The sequence below is a fragment of the Phalacrocorax carbo genome, chromosome 1, assembly GCF_963921805.1.
Source record: "Phalacrocorax carbo chromosome 1, bPhaCar2.1, whole genome shotgun sequence".
Taxonomy (NCBI): Eukaryota; Metazoa; Chordata; class Aves; order Suliformes; family Phalacrocoracidae; genus Phalacrocorax; species Phalacrocorax carbo.
In genome coordinates, this window is record NC_087513.1 from 194,289,168 (window position 1) to 194,305,630 (window position 16,463).

At 40.0% G+C, this 16,463-nt stretch overlaps 1 protein-coding gene and 1 long non-coding RNA gene across 2 annotated transcripts in view; one reads left to right on the forward strand and one right to left on the reverse strand.

Moving 5' to 3' along the window:
* The first annotated feature begins 350 nt into the window (after positions 1 to 350).
* The window catches only part of UBL3 (ubiquitin like 3), a 58,511-nt gene continuing 42,398 nt past the window's right edge, over positions 351 to 16,463 (forward strand). The window contains exon 1 of the mRNA XM_064441071.1: positions 351 to 1,161. Coding sequence (XP_064297141.1) covers positions 1,135 to 1,161 — 27 coding nt within the window. The 5' untranslated portion in view covers positions 351 to 1,134. The remainder of the gene's footprint in view (positions 1,162 to 16,463) is intronic.
* Positions 1,083 to 1,849, reverse strand: LOC135311538 (uncharacterized). Its single transcript, XR_010371184.1, has 2 exons — positions 1,440 to 1,849; positions 1,083 to 1,216 (listed from the first exon to the last, which is right to left on the reverse strand). It is a non-coding gene; the product is annotated as an uncharacterized LOC135311538 (long non-coding RNA).

Genomic DNA, 16,463 nt, shown 5'->3' on the forward strand with positions numbered 1-16,463 from the left:
GGGCTTGACCAAGAGGGCTCCGCCCCGCTTCCCTCGGCAGCCTACAAGCCCCATGGTGCCGCGCGGGGCGGCGGCGCGTGACGCGACTGGAGCGGGGGAGGCGGCGGCGGCGGCGGAGGCGGAGGGGGTCCGTCTCTCCCCTGCCGTGTCCCCTTTCTCGGCTCGGCAGACGCCATGTTGGTTTGAGCCGAAGATGACAGGGGGCGGCTGCGGGCGAGGATCGCGCTGAGGACCGGCACCTCCGGCTCGCAGCGGGACGAGGCAGCGCGGCCAGCGCGGCTCCCGGGGGCGGGAGGGAGGGAGGGAGGGAAGGGGGGGCGCCCCTGCCGCGCCGCCGAAGGCGCCCGGAGCCGCCGGGGGACGAGGGAGGGCGGGCTGAGGAGGAGGAGGAGGCGGCGGCGATGCGAGCGGAGACGCGAGCGGAGACCTGAGGCTGCGGCAGGCGGCCGCCGTTGAACGCCCCCCCGGCCCCTGCCGAGTGCTGTGGCCGCCGGAGCGCCGCGGGGGAGGGCTCCCCCCGGCCGCCCCTCAGGCAGCGCTCCCCGGCCCGTCGCCCCGCCAGACCCCGTTACATGTCGCACATCGCCTAAGTGGGGGCCCGAAGCCCGGCGTCCTCCCCAGCGGCCCCGGGCCCACCCCGCCGAGGGCAGGAGCGAGGTCCTGCCTGCCTGCGCTCCCGGGTCGCCTGCGCTGACTGAGGAGGTGACTTGGACGCACCATTATCCTGTGAATCATCCCGTCGTCATTTGTCAAGGCTGGGAGAGAAGGAAGAGGGAGAGAGGGGGGGGAGAAAGAAAAAAACCCGCACGCAGCTCATGTGGCGGTGTAGTCCTGCCTGGTCTACCTGGCACCGCTGGTGCTGCCGCCGCCGCCGCTGACAGGGATCTGCTGCCATCTCTGGTCTCCCGCGGGCTCCTCCGGCTCGGCCCCGGCACCGCCGGCCCCTGGATACTTCTCCTCAGCCGGCCGCCTTCCCCGCTGCGCATCGGGCGCCTCTCTTGCCTAGGGGACGTGGAAGTTGCTGCCTCCGACATTGACACCGTTTTGCTTCTTGAAGCTCTCCGGCGGGCTGTTCTTGGTGCTTTTTAATTTTTTTTTTTAAGTTGATTTAAAGCCATTTAGGGTAACATCAAGATGTCCAGCAGCGTTCCAGCTGATATGGTAAGTATATTCCTCCTTATTTAATAATATTAATATGGAGTAGCGTTTATTTAGTCTTGTTTTGGCAGAGAAGATGAAAGAAGAGAGGCGTGGGGAGGGAAAAAAAAAAAAAGATCTCAGTTACATATTTAAAGAACAAAAAGTTCCCAGTTTAAACCTCCCCCCTCCCGCCCCAGATGCAGGTTCTGCTTTGCTTTTTGGTAGCGTAGTGGGAATTCTGCAGCGTCGCCTTCTGTGTAGCAAGGGAAGGGGGGGGATGGATGCCTGCTCTCTCTTACCTATGGCAGTTAAGATCTGACTGCTCTTGCTTATTTCGGGTAGCACTGCTCCTCAGCTCTGCCGGGTATTTATTTTGTGGGGAGAGGAATACGAAGTAGAGCATTCAGAATTACTTACTCGAACCGTTTCCCCCCCCCCCCCTTTTTTTTTTTCTTTCTAACCAGCTGACATTCAGTCTCAGCCTTCCTCCTTTTCTTCTCTCAAACTTCGCTTGTTTCGTACTGACGCTTTGTCTTCCGATGTTGATGGGAAGTTAATCTCTTCTCTTGCTGCCGGGTCAAGAGCGAGAGAGAAATTCTCATGCACTTATTTACATGGCGAGGTCCTTTGTGCACTAGCTGCAATCTGGACATTTTTCAAGGGCACTGCTAGTACTTATGGCGGACTGTACTTCAGCCTGTGTTGGATACTCGACTCGGTACATTTAAAATAGGAAGGTGTAGCAGGGCATGAGGGGGAGGGTGAACCAGGTCTGCGAGGTAATCTTCCATTCAGCACGACTTTCCCCATTTGTATATATTTCCATAAATCACTGTATTGGAAAAAAAAAAGTTGTGGCTGCAGTTTGAGATGTTAGTTCCTTATTCTTACGGCAGAATATTTGCTCATATCTCCCCACGACTGTCTCACTTAAAGGTACGTTTTTTCTAAAAGCAGCAGACAGGTCCATACTTCCCCCTCCCCCGGATGAATTTCTGTATTGCGAGTAAAACCTGCCTCGGTAGTGATAACAATTATAACCGAGTAGCCCTTGTTTCAGCCATCGGTATACAATCAATGGTGCACATGTATGACGAATAGGCTATTGAAATAATGGTAGCCTTTAGTTGCTTACTTTCAGTGTTTCCTGATGGCTTTTGTACGGCAGTCAAAATGAGTGAATTCTGCCAAAAAAAAAAAAGCAGAAATAATAAGATATAGAGGATGATCAAATGTGGTTTTAAACTCCCCCTTTTTTTTTCCTCTGATCTTTTTTCTTTTTTTTTTTTTCCCCTCCTCTCTGTCGTTCTCAAATACTGTAAATAAATTTTGCCCCCTGGAAGAAAAGAGTGATGAGCAGACTGTTGCCTCTGACTTCAAATCCTCTCAACTATCAATTTTCATATATTTCATTTTAGGATCTCTCTGGCTGTTAGAGTACTCTGAACCTTCTTCTCACTTGTCCTTCTAGCATTATATCGCAGAAATCCTCTCCTTAGTTGTGGAGGGTTAGAGGCAAAACTCTTAGTGCTGCTTTTTAAATTGCCTGGAGGGGTCCCTTGAGGGTGGCATGAAGCTCCCCTCTGACCCCGGGATGAACACACTGCCACCCTTCCACTGCTTCTGGGTCCTGCCTGGGAATTGTCATGCTGCCACTAGGCTTGTCATGTTTGACGTTTGACATTTTATACAAAATATATGAATTTCAAGATAGAAGCAAAGTAGTATTTCACCTGTGAAAACTATTTCCTTCTGATCTCATGACGGAATGAGAATACCGGTGACAGGGATAGCTAGGCCTAGCGATGCTCTGTTTCTTCAAATCAGGAAGAAGCTTGTTATACATAGGGATGTTTAAATACTGAGTCATTACAAAAACATTTAAATGAAGATGTTACCAATGTCGGTACAGTTTAACTGAACAAATAGACATATTCTGGTCTGTCTTAGGATCGTTTTCTTGAGTTTCTGCATTATTAGCTGCAGAAGTGAGTTGTAGAAATTCACGTTATTAAGGACAGCTAATAAATATTACTTTGGAAAAAGAGCATTTGAAAACTCATTTTGGGTCTCCTTTTGTTGACATCCTCCTTATTTCGAAGGAGCTTGTTCAGGAAGGAAAATGGGATTGTTACTTGATTGCTCTTTAAAGAGGAACACTTACCAGGCTGTCACCTTGTTTATATATGTTTTTATTTAGTGTAGGATTTTGCAGTTTGCGTTTCTCTTATCCACCCACTGTGTAATTTGCATTTACAGAAAAAATGATTTCCCATTTCTGTAGGAGTTGGCATCAGTGTGATGGAGTGTCATGTTACGAAGACTCCATCGCACTTAGTAAATCTGCTATGAATTACTTAGGTATTATAATAATTATGTTTCAAACTGTTTAGGTCAGATTCATGAACAAATCCTTGCATAATAATAACAATAAAACTATTATAATTGCTGCTTCTTAAAAATGTGTTAATTTGTCTTCCCATCCCACCTTTGAGAATACTATGAATGCATGTATAGCAGAGCAAATTATCAAATCTTCAGTAAGCTTCGTACTCGTATGTAGGCATAATTTGATCCAACCTCCTTTTATCTGAAATTTAATTGACTTTTTTCCAGAACTTCAGCAGATTTTACCAGCTAACCATTTCAACAACACTTCTTAAATAATAGACACAGTACTTTATCATTCGCATTCCACTAATAAATTGGATAGTGACACACCACATTCCAGGTCTTGTAAGTTTGTGGTGCATTATTCCTTAGCAATTTGTGCTACTTACAGGTTAAATCTCCACTCCTGGAATGAAAGCTGCTAATATTGACTTGAGTAGTTTCATTAACTTAATTAGGACTAGACATGTATAGAGCAGTGCTTGAAGACTATACTGCATATCTAGAGCCTAATTTTGTTTAATTTTTTACATAAGTACTGGCAATTGTAGTGCCAACAGGGCACATGTTCAGTAATTTCAGCAGGTAATTTATCAGTTTTACCATTTTGTAGCAGCTAGAGTTTGACCGTGAATAATAGCAGGGCTGTTGGCAAGTTGTATTTCTTTTGTAATAATAAAGAGCCAAGAGGTGGTTTATGGACTTGTGAAGTTGATCACTCTGTTTTTTTGAGTGGACCAAATTAAAATGGTTTCGTATTTGTTTAAACACTGTAGCTGACTATTTTAAAACAAGCTGTGAAAACCTACATTCAGTTCAGAAGTTATCACCGAATTGAATATCCCCTTTATTTCAGTGGAGTTATCACAAGAATCTAGGAAGCTGCATCTCTGTATTCTGTATGTCTGTGCTGCTACTTCTTACAGATATAATTCTTCAGGGATCTTAGAAGTTCACAGTAAGGGGCCTGTATGACTGAAAAGTATTACGGTGTCCACCGTTTCCTGTGTCGGTGCGTTTTATGTAGGTATGAAAAGGCGCTGCCAGCACTTTCTTCCTGGGGAGTTCTTTGCATGCCCTCTAGGATATCAAGTTATTTTTCTGTCTGAGTAGTAACAGAGTGATGCTTCTGGCTCATGGTGGAGGTTTTTATGTTTGTTTTGGGGTTGGGGTTTGGGTTTTTTGGCATTTAATAAACAGCAGAACACTGAAATCTATCAAACAGTTAAAGGTTTTCAATTTTATTATGTACAGCTATTGAATCCATATGCTCTACTTCAGAGATGTAGGCGGTATGGGAGAGACTATTTTTAATGAAACTGAATGTTTGGTGCGAGAAACTTGCCGACACGCGAGGGGATGGAGTCTATGGTCTAAAACACTTGGATACACGGACAGTGTTAGAAGGGGGCAATAGGTGGAAGAAGAATACAAACAGAAACCCTGCTCAGTTCATGTCTTAGTGTCAGCATCTTTAGTGGAAATGGGTAGGTGCATGCTCTTTTTTAAGGAAATTTAGTATAGAATGGTGATGAATAGCTTAACGTATACAAGGACTTCCTTTTTAATACATAGTAATGGAAGTTAACGGGGAAAAGGATGGATGTGTAACTGGTGCTACATCAGTAGGGAAATCTTGGCATCCAGGAACAGGGCTCAGCCAGGAGGGACTCAGGAGTAGCTGATTGTGTGGCATCTGAGTTTCGTTGTCCATTAGTCTGTCTAAACAGTTCCTTCACTTAAGAATAATAAGTGCAGTATCATTATAACACTCTTGGAACATAGAAGGAAAATACTTTGTTCACTCATAGCATTTTAATGTATTGGAACAAAATGTAAGAAGCCGTGCATCTCTGTTCTTCTATTTTAACTCTTTTCCTTTTGCCTTCAGTAGATCCTTTCTTAGTTTTGAAAAGTATTGCATTCCCAGTAGCCTTTGTGTGTATAGTCATAAGTTAGTCCCTCAAGTTTGGGTTTTTTTTTTAATAAAGGTCTAATTATTTCTCTGTATTTTTCTTTGTACCCCCCATGTTGAAAGTTCTAATTCGTTACATTCTAAGATAAAAATAGCTTATCTGTTTTTTCTGTATGGATATTTTTTCCTTCTTTTCTTTGATTTTTTTTTTTTAACTATTTGCTGATTTTAACAGATAGGAGTATCCTATCCTTTGTCATTCTCCATGTTTTGTTTTGGGTTTTTTGCCCCCTTTTGGAGGAGGAATTGGTGGGATCTGTCTTTGAAAGAAGATCTTGAAGAAGCTTCTTCCTGCCAGCCTTTGTAGCATATTGCAGTGTTTCTTGTAATGAGATGAAGAACCTCCTTCTCTGTTATTTGCAGCAGTGGCCAGGGATAAACTTGTCAAAGCTGATGCTGAATGTAGATATTTGGGTATACTTCAAAATTATTTATATTTACCATTTCACCCACCCACCTTTTCTCTTCCACAGATTAAAAAATATTTTACCTATTTATCTAACAACCAAAAAGAAATATCTTGGTAATGACTGGCATTTTTATGCCTCACACTGTCGTGGAAATTCCACAGCATCCTAACACATTAAACATACTCTGAAACAATGTTTGCGTGTCCATTATCTCATTTTCTTCGGGGATGAACAGCTCTAACCTGTGGATGAGAGAATGACTGATACTTGTGCTGAGCCTTGGTGCAGCACTGTACTTCAGATGGAAGTGTGGGCTGGCAGTATAAACTGTTCCTTCCTTCCTGCCACCCACCCTTGTTGTTGTTGTTACCTGAATTGGTTTCTCTCTACTTTTGTTGTCTAACTCAGTGAAGTACTGGCGGCGATGTGTAGTGAAGGTCATTTAACTCCTCCCTTCTTGGGAATGCTGGGAAGCTAGCAGTAGCTGCTGGCAGGTTCCAGCAGGACTGAGGCAAAAAACCCCAAATGCTGAATGTCTGAGTGTAGCAAAATGATCACCTCTACATCAGGAAGACTGAATTCTGCATGTTAAAAAAACATTGCCAGACATCATCTGTGGGAACCGAACAGCTCACTCAGGACCTGAATGGGGACAAGTTGCACCTCTCAGATGTGGAATTAGGGACAACTTGAAGGTACCAGTAACCTGTATTTCACCTTGGAGCTTGTGACTGCTGTTTGTGCATATCTAAGCTTAAGTTTTAGATCATTCAAGGCCCGTAACTCTCGTCCTTGGCTTAAGGCTGCAGTAGGACATTAGCCTGTTTGGATGTGGTCCTTGCAGCAGACTTGGTAAGCAATACTTTTATGATACTGTAAAGAAAATGGCTAAAGGCATGCTTTTCTGTTTTTAACTGAGAGTTCTTCTTGAGTGCAACTTCTGTCAGCATTGAAAGCCATGATCATGGCATGTGCAGTAAGTGGGATTTACTTGTTTTATATTTCTGGCCAGTCAGCTTTGTCTCTAAGCAAAAGTCAGAATGTAAACTTTTGGTGATGTCTCTGTATGTGCTTATGCAATACTGAGCAGAACGGAGAGCTCAGTTTTGACTCAGCCTGCGAGCGCTACTCTAGCTTGCAGGAATCCAGAAATATCTGGAATGTGACTAATCATTCTTGTGGTTTTATGTAAAAGAGGTGGTACAGCTTATTTCCAATCTTTTCTTTGTACAGTATTAGATCCACTAACTTGGTTATTTCTCATCCTAACTCTGCTGAAAGGCAGAGCTGCTGATCAATGCTCTTCTCCACATTAAGTCTGTTTTTGCAGCAAATAAGTGAGCCTACTGAAGTAGCAAGCTTTCCCTGCCAAAATTTTGCATGAGTAAACTTCAGCTCACCATAATTATTAAAGGGATATGAGTGCAGTGCTTTCATTTCAGAAGGTATTGAAAACAAGCAGAATGTTAATGAGAAACTTTAATGTAATTGTTTTTATGTCACATCTAAACTCCGAGACCCCAGCTCTTCATCAGCTTTAACATAATTTAGAGGTCTGTCTTTTGAAATTCAGCTATTGTTAAAAATTAGGCTGTAAATTCTGCTAGAAGGACAGCCTTTAATTTTTGGCAGCTGCTGTTATACATAACATTGCAGAACATCTTAAAGCAATGACTGGAACATTTTTCACTTAGTATACCTCCAGTCAAATTTAAGTTCACAGATGTACCACAAAGTGTTGCAAGCAGTGATAGTGAGGAAATACTGAGGGAAGAAAAGAATGAAGAATCAACACCCTGCAAGAATTAAAAAAAGTTGCCGAGACATCAGTTGAGGTTCTGCAAATAGCATTCTGTACTTCAATGCTACAGTTTTTTCTATCTGAAAAGGAATTTGAGGTGGGAGAAAAGTTGCTAACAGGCTTTCTAAGAATGTAGAGAAAATTACTTAGGAGGTCCGTGTGTTTTTGAGAGTAACACTTAAAGAAAAATTAAGACCACCTTACTTGTAGGTCTGCTGGTCCTCAAAAGTATAGTTCTGCTGAAATACTTAAATGTTGTTGCAGCTGAGTACTCTTACGTATTTGGAAATTTTGGTGTATCTTGCGGTCACTATCTGGGATTGTGTTTATCTCCTTGAGAGATGATAAATTTGTTGCTGCTTGTAAACTATCCACAGTGAAGGCAATGTCTCTATTTGTATTAAGACTCTGCAAGTATGTTGGAATCTGATTAGAACTTAAAAAAGTAGTATATATTTTCCACAAGTAGAAACTTTGTGTAGAATGAAGATTTGGCAGATTACACAGCTGTGACACTGCCATCAGCATCTTGTAGTCTTTTCCACTTTCTCTAAAGAAATTTGAAAATGACTTGCCAGTGACAGGATTACATTTGTGGGTTTGTTTCGGTTTGTTTTTTTACTTGAAATTATTTGGGAGATTCAGTTTAGAGTTAAATGGAAAGTTTGTGGTAGAGTTTAGCTGAGACTTTATTCCATTATATTGTTGTTATGGAGACAGACACAAGCAAGAAACTTCTTGAGTTTTATGTATCCCATATAAATTAACCAAGTCAAAGCAGATTCTGCCTAGGAGTTTGGTAAGGTAGTTCTACTACCAGAGGATGAATCTGTGCCTTAGTGGGACGTAGGTACTTCATGCTCAACAGCACAGGGGTGCAATCTGGAAATGTTTGTGTTGGTGTCTACCTACTGTGACAGTTTTTGCTTTCTCATGAGAGCTGGCACAGATTACCCTTCAGGCTAATCTAATTTAAGTCAATGGCTTGGACCGCTGCTGAGGAGCAAAGGTGGTCTCATCCTGGAGTGCTCTTTAGCTGCAGCAGAGGATCTGGATTTTCATTGGTGAATCTATTGGCAGTTTGGGTGGGAATGAAAGCTTAGTTTTCTTTTTTCTTTAAGGGTGGTCCTGAGCTCTTCTGGATGCTTTACTGTGGCCTTCATTAGGCAGTATTTGCCGTTTCATGTAGCATAAGAAATTGTCTTAAGCACTTGATAAAAGCGTAGTACCAATTTCAAAATAAACACAAGGAAAGTAAATGTGTTTTTCTTTCAGAGATTGAAATGAACAATGTGTTTCATCTAAAAAAGAGTAGTACTTCAAAGTCATATGCTGTAGCATTGGTTGGTATCTCCTCAGTGGAGTTATGATATGGTAATGCTTTGTGGTCTGGCAGAGATCCACATCACCATAATCTGTTTCTGATACTTAACATATATTTGAGATGGTACTACTTAATCTGTCTCTGGAATCTGACATATGTTTTTAATGTAGTGAAATAATGGAATAGTGGTAAAATAGTGAAGTGCGATGTTAGTCAAAAGCCTAGTAGGTGGGTGTATAAATTTAGGCTTCTCTTCTTACAGGTACTTTAGTGCCAATCTACATGTGAATATATGTGGCATATGCTAGTAAGCCTCAGGAAAGTTATTATAAATTATATTACTATAAAATGATTCTTCTAAAATAGTAGTCCTTTTCATTATTTCTTTTAAGATTAAATACTCTAACATTTTTAGACATGCTTATCTTTTTTGTACTGTAAGGGACTGACTAGAAGTCTTCGTAGGCTTTTGAAGCCTGAAATACCTAGTTGCAGTATTGTTTTTTTACTTCTAGAATTCATATTTTTGTGGGCAGTAACATGAACATAAAAATAAACATAATTCTTGATGGTGTTCTGTGATTGTATTTGATGCGCAGCACATTACTTAAGGCATATGAAATCTGAATATTTATGTCATTTTGCCTGTGAATGAATATACATTTAATTGCTGTAAAGGAGTTACACATCATAACAGCTATGGGGTATGATAGTGAAAGCTTAGCTCTTACTTCTGAAGCTGGGTTATTGATCTGTGATGGAAATGAATTTAATTGGACTTGCATGTTTTAGTGATTTAAACTTTGTATACTTATATAGCTGTTTTTGGGAACAAACCCCAAACTTTCAGAAGACTTTATTAAAAGATTGTAAGTGTGGGGAATAAATCTCCAGTCACTAACTCCATATGATTCAGTAATAATGAAATTAACCTGAATTTGCACACAAAATTAATAACTTCCAATACCCATATTGCAGCATGTAAGTGGTGACGAGGATGTATTGCTGTATGTTTATAATTATAATTCAAAAGCTGCTCTCTCAATAGAGTTGTATACTCTTTTATGAGGACTTCCTACGTTTTCACTTGTGTTAATTTTCTGGATTTCAACTGTCGGACTGCAATGTCCTATATTAAGCAGGACTAATTGTGGCGCGGCATCATGTACGCACTGTAGCTGGCCCCCGATAGTTGCTCGGTGTGCGTAGTGCTGCGGGTAAATCCCTGCCTGAGGTTGGCCTTGCACTGGTTTGTGTGCTTGGGACACTGGCATTGGCGGTTTAGCTGTTCTTGTGAATGCCGAAGGAGATGCATTGCTTTCCCTGTTACACAAAGGTCACGGTAATATTTCTTGGGGTCATTTCAGTTTGTATCTCCAGTCAGGAGGTCCGTGTCTATAAGGTGTAGGGCTTGTCTGGCATGTTACCTTTGGCCACAAAAATGTATAGGGATTGTTTCCCTTGAATATTCAAAGATTTTTTCTGTAACAAAATGTGCTGTATTCTTCATGCTATAGATTTCCAAGAAAAGCTATTTTTTGAAGGCCACTTTTATAATTTAAAGATGTGGTATTTTATGTGTCAGTTGTATGCTAGTTCACTTCAAGCTGAAGTACAAAGGAAGGGAAGCTTTTTATCTCAAAAATCTTTAAAAATATGCTAGTGCATATTTCTAGTCATCTAGACACAAGACTGGGGTTTTAAGGTACAGTATGTCAGATCTGGCACCAAGAGAATGGCTTGTTACTGAGAAATTAGACTTTGTCTTGATGATCTTGTTTTCATACTAATGTCAAGATGACAAGGAGCTCTTATTAAAGAGAAACTGCAACTGTGTTTGATTTCTGTCTGCTTATTGCCTCTGGCCAGTATAGTTTCATATGAATCAGGATTTCATGTAAATATAGAAATGGGTAGGGTTTTTCTCCAAATTACATGTGTTTAAAATTATTTGGAAGTTTAAAATATCCACTGCAGTGGGTGGAATGCTAGGTAAACTGCAAGCAGGGCTGTGATGAGGGTTCCAGTGAAGGTGGTAGTAGGTATTAGCAAAATTGTTTTACTTTGGAGATGATCACCTTTCAATTGTGTTTCTTTTCACTAAGAAGGGAATCCTGTAGAAGGTGGTCCAGGGGAAGGGTGTAGGTGCTTGGAATAGGATAGCAGAGGGGTCCAGTCATGCGCTGTAATACTGCTTTGCTAGCAAAGATCTCAAAAGTACTGATTTTTGAAATTCATTGTAAAAAGGAGGCTTGAAGCATGTGGTTTTGCAGTGAACTGTCATCGCCCACCTCAGCTGGGGTGGTGGGACACACTAAGTTTCTCCTACATGCCACTTTTTATGGGAATGAAATTGGGCCCTGTGCACCCATTTCTTCCACTTTGTGGATAGCCAGGGAAATCCCTATGGAGGGCTACAGTGCAGGTGCAGAATGCTTCCTCTTCTAGAACTCTGATGCTGGCACTTGATGACACTAGCGTATGTGCTCCTTGTGCTTACTGCAGGAGGTAAGTAGGACTTCAAAACATTTTAATGGGGAAATCTGTAAAGTTTTGGTGGGGATGGATTCCAGAGCCACAGCAATATCTTTCCCTGAATTTACTATGAAGAGTATAAAATCTCTCTATAAAGAGCTTGGCATTTCTAAGCTGCAGTTGTCTTTTTCAGTAGAGATTTGTGGCTTTTAAGCAAATACAGTTTATCAGGTATTTTTTTGCCACTGAGTGTGGTATATGTACTGTAACACTAATTGTCGTACATGGAAAACTCACATTAAGAGGGGACTCCTCCACTTGTAAAATGAAGCACAAAACCAGTCATAAATACCAGGATCAAGACCGTTTAACAATATTTATCAATCCCATGGTAAAAAACCATAATTGTCTCTTCTTCCAGAACCATGTGCTTTCCCCCTTCTCCTTACTCAGCACCTCCTCATTGTTCAGAGGCTGGAGCAGTGCTTTGCCTTCAGGAACTGCTCAAACTTTTCACGGAAGATAAGTCTTGATTAATCTTGAGCCTTCCTGTGATACTAGTCTCCTTAATAAGTACTTAAAAATTTATTATTTTTGGAAGATCTGTGAGAGAAGAGGTTGTTATTTATAAAAAATTGTGGATATTGTGGAATGTAATTTCACTTAAATATACTCTTATGCCAGATTACTCTGCAGTAGAATTGCAGGGAGTGAAATCTTACAGTATGAACGGCAGTCAGACAGAAACAAAATTCAAACAGGATCAAGATTTTCTTGTGTTGTTTTTCTGGTTTTTTTTTTTTAAATGACATTGCATATTTTAGTTATATTTTGGTGAAATTTCTCTAGCCACCTCTGCTCCAGTGCATCTTCAGTGCCTGTCAGTCTTAGTTGTTCAGAGTAGTTGTATTGCATGACTGTACAAACGCTTCAGTTAAGCCTGTGTGCTCTTTGCTGATGTGAAGGTTTTATTCCGGAAGACTTATTGTGGACAGCAAGTTCATTAAAATGATGGAAAAGTCAATAAAATATTTATACATTGATAGATGCTCTCAAGAACATTTGGAGGAGGGTTGTAACCATATTTGTTAATGAGTTGTAAAAAGCAGGTTTTGAGGCTAATGCTTTAGGGGAAGCTGGTTTCCATACAAGTTTGTTGTAAGGTAGATTAGTATTTCTTTCAACTCTCATTATTGATTGAGAATCACATGATTTTGCAGAAGTGTTTTTGTTCATCTTTCAAAGAAACTGAAATTCTGAGCACTTTATTTTCAAATATTGCCTTAATATAGCTGTCAATTCTCATGTTCCTACTTTTCCAATAGCATGCTATCAGTTTAAATCTGAAGCAATTTCAGCAGAAGAAAACAAACCTATAGCAGTTTCTGATGTTCAAGGACTTGGGGATTTAGTTCTAAACTATCTCCCTCAAATTCTGTGGTTTTGGGTTTTTATTTTTTGTTTTGGGGTTATTTAGGAAATTAAATGTGGGAAATATGGCTTGACCTATCCATAGAGCACAGAATGATTATCAGGCAGTGCCTTTATCTGCAAATGTGCGGCTTGGTAGATTTCAAACTCAGCTTAAAAAAAAAAAGGGGCGGTGGGGAGGCAAGCACCAATGTGAATAATTCAGAGTGCTGACTAAGGCCAGATAAGGTGGAGTGAAGGTAAATAGTTTCCTGCCTTTTATAGCTTATACTGCTGGTGTGTATCAGTCCTGACTTTGATGCTTAAGTAAGTGTCCTAGGTTATGAATTTTATTTATAATGAACATGTGGTTAGGAGGTGATTTCATTCCCATTTGTGCTTTTCTGAAAAAAAAACCCAACAAAAACAAACAAAAAACCAAACCAAACTTGTTTTATCTGGTAGTTCTTAGCATATAGAAATGAAGACCAGACGGAAAGAAAATTAGTGTCGTTAGTGCCTCTATTAGTACAGTTTCACATTTTTTTTTCTTCTACTAGACATTGCTTTGCAGGAGATGGAAGATAGAGAATTATACTTGAATAAACACAGCATTTTCTGCAGTCTTTTGTATCACATAATAGTTTTTCTTGTAAAATCAGACTGCAACATGTTCCCAAAAATAGGATACAGGTTTTTTTAGGAAGAACCATAGCTCTTTGTTTTCCTGTACTAAAATCACCTATTCAGAATCTTAAAATACAGTAGTCTTGTATTTTTTCTGTCTTCAGCTCTGGGGTATAGCCAAGAGTCGTCTTGTGGTGCTTTATTGGAAGCTGTATTGGCTAACCCTAGAGGGCTTCTGGAGCTGTTGGGATAGGGAAATCTTTTGAATGGTTTCAAAGTAGTTCTTGCTGGGAAAGGTGGCATTCACTTTCTGTTGTGGGCTTTTTGGACTGCTTGCTGTAGGAGTCTGTAGGATGGGTGGTGGTAGCAGTTGAAAGGAGCACAGAGAAGCCAAATCATGATTATACAACCATCTAGTGACAAAAGTACAGGCACTGAACATACTGTCAAAGCTGTCACGTGTATTTTTGGGCAGTAATTTGCTGTACAAGCAAAAGGGCAGCAAGAAACAGTCAAGGAATTGTCATAATTTTCTCTTACCGTGCATAGGTTTTGTATCCCTAATGATGAAATTCCATTTAATGAAGTTTTTAATGTGTCAGATAACAGGTTTCTGATGAAGGACATCCTCGCCCTTCTTCTGCCTGCTGGACACAAACATATCCAAATCCATCCCTTGATATTTGTATTTTCAGTATTGGTTCTGAATGGAGGTAGAAAAGCAGTGTGTGTTACTTCGCTGGTTGGAAAAATTATTGAGATATGTCTGTCTAAACATTATCTCACCTTCTGGCAAAAGTAAATCTTACATTACCAAATATAGCCTCGAAAGCAATAAGACTTTGAAGAGTTGATTCAATTGCCTAAACATGGTGTTTAGTGCCAGTTGGCACATGCCAGTGGGACCAGGATGGCCAGGGAGAGCAGGCAGCCGTGACACAGGAGTTACAGGAAACCCATGCCCTTCAGCAGCAGCAGCTGCATGTATGGGGGGACTACTTTACAAGGCCTGAAAATAGCACTAGATATATATGTTTGGGTAATCCTTTTTGCTGTTGGGGCTTTGTAAAACCTCATTTGCAACACTTTCATATTGGTTTCTGGTAGGTTGTCTTTTTCCTAGCGTAAATTCATTACGTAGTGCTTCAAAATCATGAAATATTTTAATTTACAGTAAATGACAGTTCTACCAGCTTTGTTATTTCCTACAGAAAACTTCCACATCTATGGCTGTGAACACTGCAGTGGAAAGGAAATTTTCTGGCATTCAAAATACATTTCTTTCCTTTTAGTGTGGCAGATCTTCCCCTAATTACAACTATATGGAAATGTGAGTAGTTGTAGGTGTACTACTGCTTGTTGTGGTAAAGTAGGTACAGTGTGATTGCAGATCTTTGCCAAGCATGCTCCAGTCTAAGCTAAGCACATCACCTCTTAACATATCTAAACTTCAATTTTCTTCTTTTTGTCACAGTAAATTTAAAAGTAAATTAAGTTACCAAATAAATGAAAATTTCTGTACAGCTGGGTTAATTTTTTAAATTGTCTGAAGTTCTTGAAAGTGCATTATCCATGCTCTTCATAATTTGCTGTATAAAATTGGACTTGAATGGTCTATTCTAAATGTCAGAGCATACATGTAGTGTATTTTTGCCTAAGTGTGTAATCATACTTGTGGAGCAGGAGAGAAAGGATATTGTGTACACAAATGCTACGATGTTTTAATGATACTGAATTTTTTGGTAAAAGAGACTTGCAAAGAAAGTCAGATATGTTTTTTTTTTTTTGTTAAATTAAAGAGGCTTACTACTTGAAGACTGACAGGTTTCTCTTGACATTTGGCCCGGAATGTTTGCAAGATATTTCATACCCTCAGAGCAAAAATGAATATGAGTGGGTTGAAAATTTATGCTTACATAATTAAATAATGAAGATGCTTCAGCATTATATAAATTACGAATGCAGGGAAGCTTGTTATCGTTACCCTAGCAAGGTTTCTGTTATATACTGGAATAAATGTAAAATGTATTTATCAAATTGCAGGTATGAAATTTACATTTTGGAGGGCAGCTTTTGATACTTGTGTATTGCTGAAGGTTGAGTTAGATTGAATGAAGTCTTTATGCTGTGTTTCACATTAGCACTTTAGATTTGGCTCAATTTAAGTTTTGAAACATTAGTTTTGCATGCATGGTGGGGTTTTCTGCTTGTTTCTTTATTTTGGCTTTTTTTTAAAGTTAAGGTAGAAATCTAATGCTCATAAATGAAACCTTTCCAGCATAAATTCTTGCAGTGTTTGTAAAAGGTGAAACAGTATCCAAGCTTCTTCGTGATTATCTTGAAACTAAACATATTTTGTATCTGCATACTTAAAGGCTACATCTTATTTTGCTTAAACACTTCATATTATGAGGAATTTCATGTATAGGAATCTTTATATGGTAACTATAAATAGATATATATCTAAATAATAGTCTTCATTCCTTTGACAAGACCTGTCTTTGCGTTTGTGCTTCTAGCAGACCTCTTTTGGAGGGTTAGATTTCACCACTGAATGATCAATCAAAAATTTACAAAGTAGAATTGATAAATCAGGAACCCTGGGAATAACAATTGACCTGAAGAGTCAGATATTTTTTTTTAATCATTTTTAAGTATAAAGAAGCAAAGAACCTGCAGCCCTCAAGTAAATTTGTTCAACTCGATCCGTTTTCTGCTGTGGATACATGGCTGTTACACTCATCCACAAATAGAAGCTGTATTATAAAGTGTATCATGGTTGCTGAATGCAGGCAGTTTATTCAAAAGACTTTTATTGTTCAAACTAAGCTGAAAATGATCTGTTGGATAAAGCTGTGACCTAGTTCTGGATTTCCATGCTTTGGAAAGCCTTATATTGCCAAATCTGTG